The following is a 2,131-nucleotide window of genomic DNA, read 5'->3' as shown; positions in this document are numbered from 1 at the left end:
CCCCGGGTGCCAGTGCGAGGTGGAGACCTTCGGCCTCTTTGACAGCTTCAGCCTGACACGGGTGGGCTGCAGCGGCCTGGGCCCCCACATTGTGCCCGTGCCCATCCCCCTGGACACAGCCCACCTGGACCTGTCCTCAAATCGGCTGGAGACGGTGAACGAGTCCGTGTTGGCAGGGCCGGGCTACACCACGCTGTCTGGCCTGGATCTCAGCTACAACCTGCTCACCAGCCTCTCGCCCACGGCCTTCTCCCGCCTCCGCTACCTGGAGTCGCTCGACCTCAGCCACAATGGCCTGACCGCCCTGCCCACCGAGAGCTTCACCAGCTCGCCCCTGAGCGACGTGAACCTGAGCCACAACCGGCTCCGCGAGGTCTCCGTGTCCGCCTTCGCCACCCACAGCCAGGGCAGGGCGCTGCACGTGGACCTCTCCCACAACCTCCTCCAGCGCCTGCTGCCCCATTCCTCTCGGGCTGGCCAGCCGGCGCCCACCATTCAGAGCCTCAACCTGGCCTGGAACCGGCTCCGCGCTGTGCCCGACCTCCGGGGCCTGCCCCTGCGCTACCTGAGCCTGGATGGGAACCCGCTGGCAGCCATCGGCCCCGGCGCCTTTGAGGGGCTAGCGGGCCTCACTCATCTGTCGCTGGGCAGCCTGCAGGGTCTCCCCATGCTGGCGCCCCACAGCTTCCACGAGCTGCAGGGCCTGCAGGTCCTGGACTTGTCCAGCAACCCCAGGCTCCAGTGGGCAGGACCTGAGGTGTTCTCAGGCCTGGGCTCCCTGCAGGAGCTGGACCTGTCGGGCACGGGCCTGGTGCCCCTGCCCGAGAAGCTGCTCGTCCACCTCCCCGCACTGCAGAGCATCAGTGTGGGCCAGGGCGTGCAGTGCCGGCGCCTGGTGCGGGAGGGCACCTACCCACGGCAGCCTGGCTTCACCCCCAAGGTGGCCCTGCACTGCATAGACACCCAGGAGTTAGCCGCCAGGGACTCCAATACCTTGTGACGAATGGTGCGGCCTGGGGCCATGGAACAGACTGTGTCCTGAGTTTCCTCAGGTCCTGGGTAATTTATATTTTAATGTGCCAATGCCCACAGGGACTCTCCATTCCTGTGTGGCAGCATCATTGAAAGAGAGGCTTTGAACCTGGGACCCACACCCAGGAGCAAAGTCTTGTCCTTTGTCTGTGTTGCTCCCCGGACCATAAGCCGAGGGTCTTCGATGCCAAACCAGACAGCAGCCCCCTGCTGTCCTTCCCCACTTGTCCCCAAAGTGCCTTCCCTGAGGCCTGGACCAACCTGACCTGTGACAGGAGGTGAGTGGGAGGGAGGTCCAGCCGCTCGGATGTGGGTTCTTCTATGGCATAAATCTCTTTGTTCTGGCCACGTGAGGCCTACCTCATTCTTTTTTCTTCCCCTAGAACTCTGGATAGGACTTCAGTTATAAAAAGGATGGGAGAAAAATGTCAAGCCCACTTCCTCATGTGACAGATAGGGAAACTGAGGCCTAGAGAAGGAAAAATGGTGCTCAGAGGTCTCAGAGCAGCAGAGGCATGAGTGAGTCAGTGTCTGGCCTGCCTGCCCACAGGGCCCGTTGGCGCTTTTCTCTCCTCTAAACCATGCCCCCCTCCCCTTTCTGGGCTCCCCCTTGCTTCCAAGACACATCCTCCCATTTGTGCCCTTTCCCTGTCATCCCCAGGAGGGCAGGCCAGGGCCTCAAGGGTGGCACTCTGGGCCCGGTAACTAGCTGTGGCACAGGCTACAGTTCACCTCAGAGCCTCTGGAAGCCTCAGGGGTGCCAGTCCCAGTTTCCCACTTGGGTGGCATCCCCCAGCGTCCAGAATGGAAATGTGCTCCTTGACCCCTGAGGTACTGCCTCTAGCTGGTTCCTTAGGAGTTGATGCAGTCCTGGAGCCCCACCAGCTCCGAGGGGCCTCCTGGAGTCAGCCCCTACTGGCCTTGTGCCCGACAGCCCAGCTCAGCCTACTCCGAACGCAGCCAAGGAGGCAGGGTAGCCCCCACCCATGTTTATGCTTCCCCACCAGGGTGGCATCTCAGCTTCCCAGCCCTGGGCTCTTTCCTTAGTATCAGTTTCATAAAAGTTGTTGCCTTTTTAATGGACTGTCACTTAGGACCC

At 61.9% G+C, this 2,131-nt stretch overlaps 1 protein-coding gene across 1 annotated transcript in view; it reads left to right on the top strand.

The window, feature by feature from the left end:
* TSKU (tsukushi, small leucine rich proteoglycan) overlaps nucleotides 1-2,130 on the top strand; it is a 2,606-nt gene extending 476 nt beyond the window's left edge. Inside the window, exon 2 of the mRNA XM_010847583.1 lies at nucleotides 1-2,130. Within this exon, the coding sequence (XP_010845885.1) occupies nucleotides 1-1,000 (1,000 nt within the window). The 3' untranslated portion in view covers nucleotides 1,001-2,130.
* The last annotated feature ends 1 nt before the right edge of the window (nucleotide 2,131 follows it).

This window comes from Bison bison, unplaced genomic scaffold (genome assembly GCF_000754665.1).
Source record: "Bison bison bison isolate TAMUID 2011002044 unplaced genomic scaffold, Bison_UMD1.0 scf7180017864251, whole genome shotgun sequence".
NCBI lineage: Eukaryota > Metazoa > Chordata > Mammalia > Artiodactyla > Bovidae > Bison > Bison bison.
This window is presented reverse-complemented; position numbering and strand designations above follow the sequence as displayed.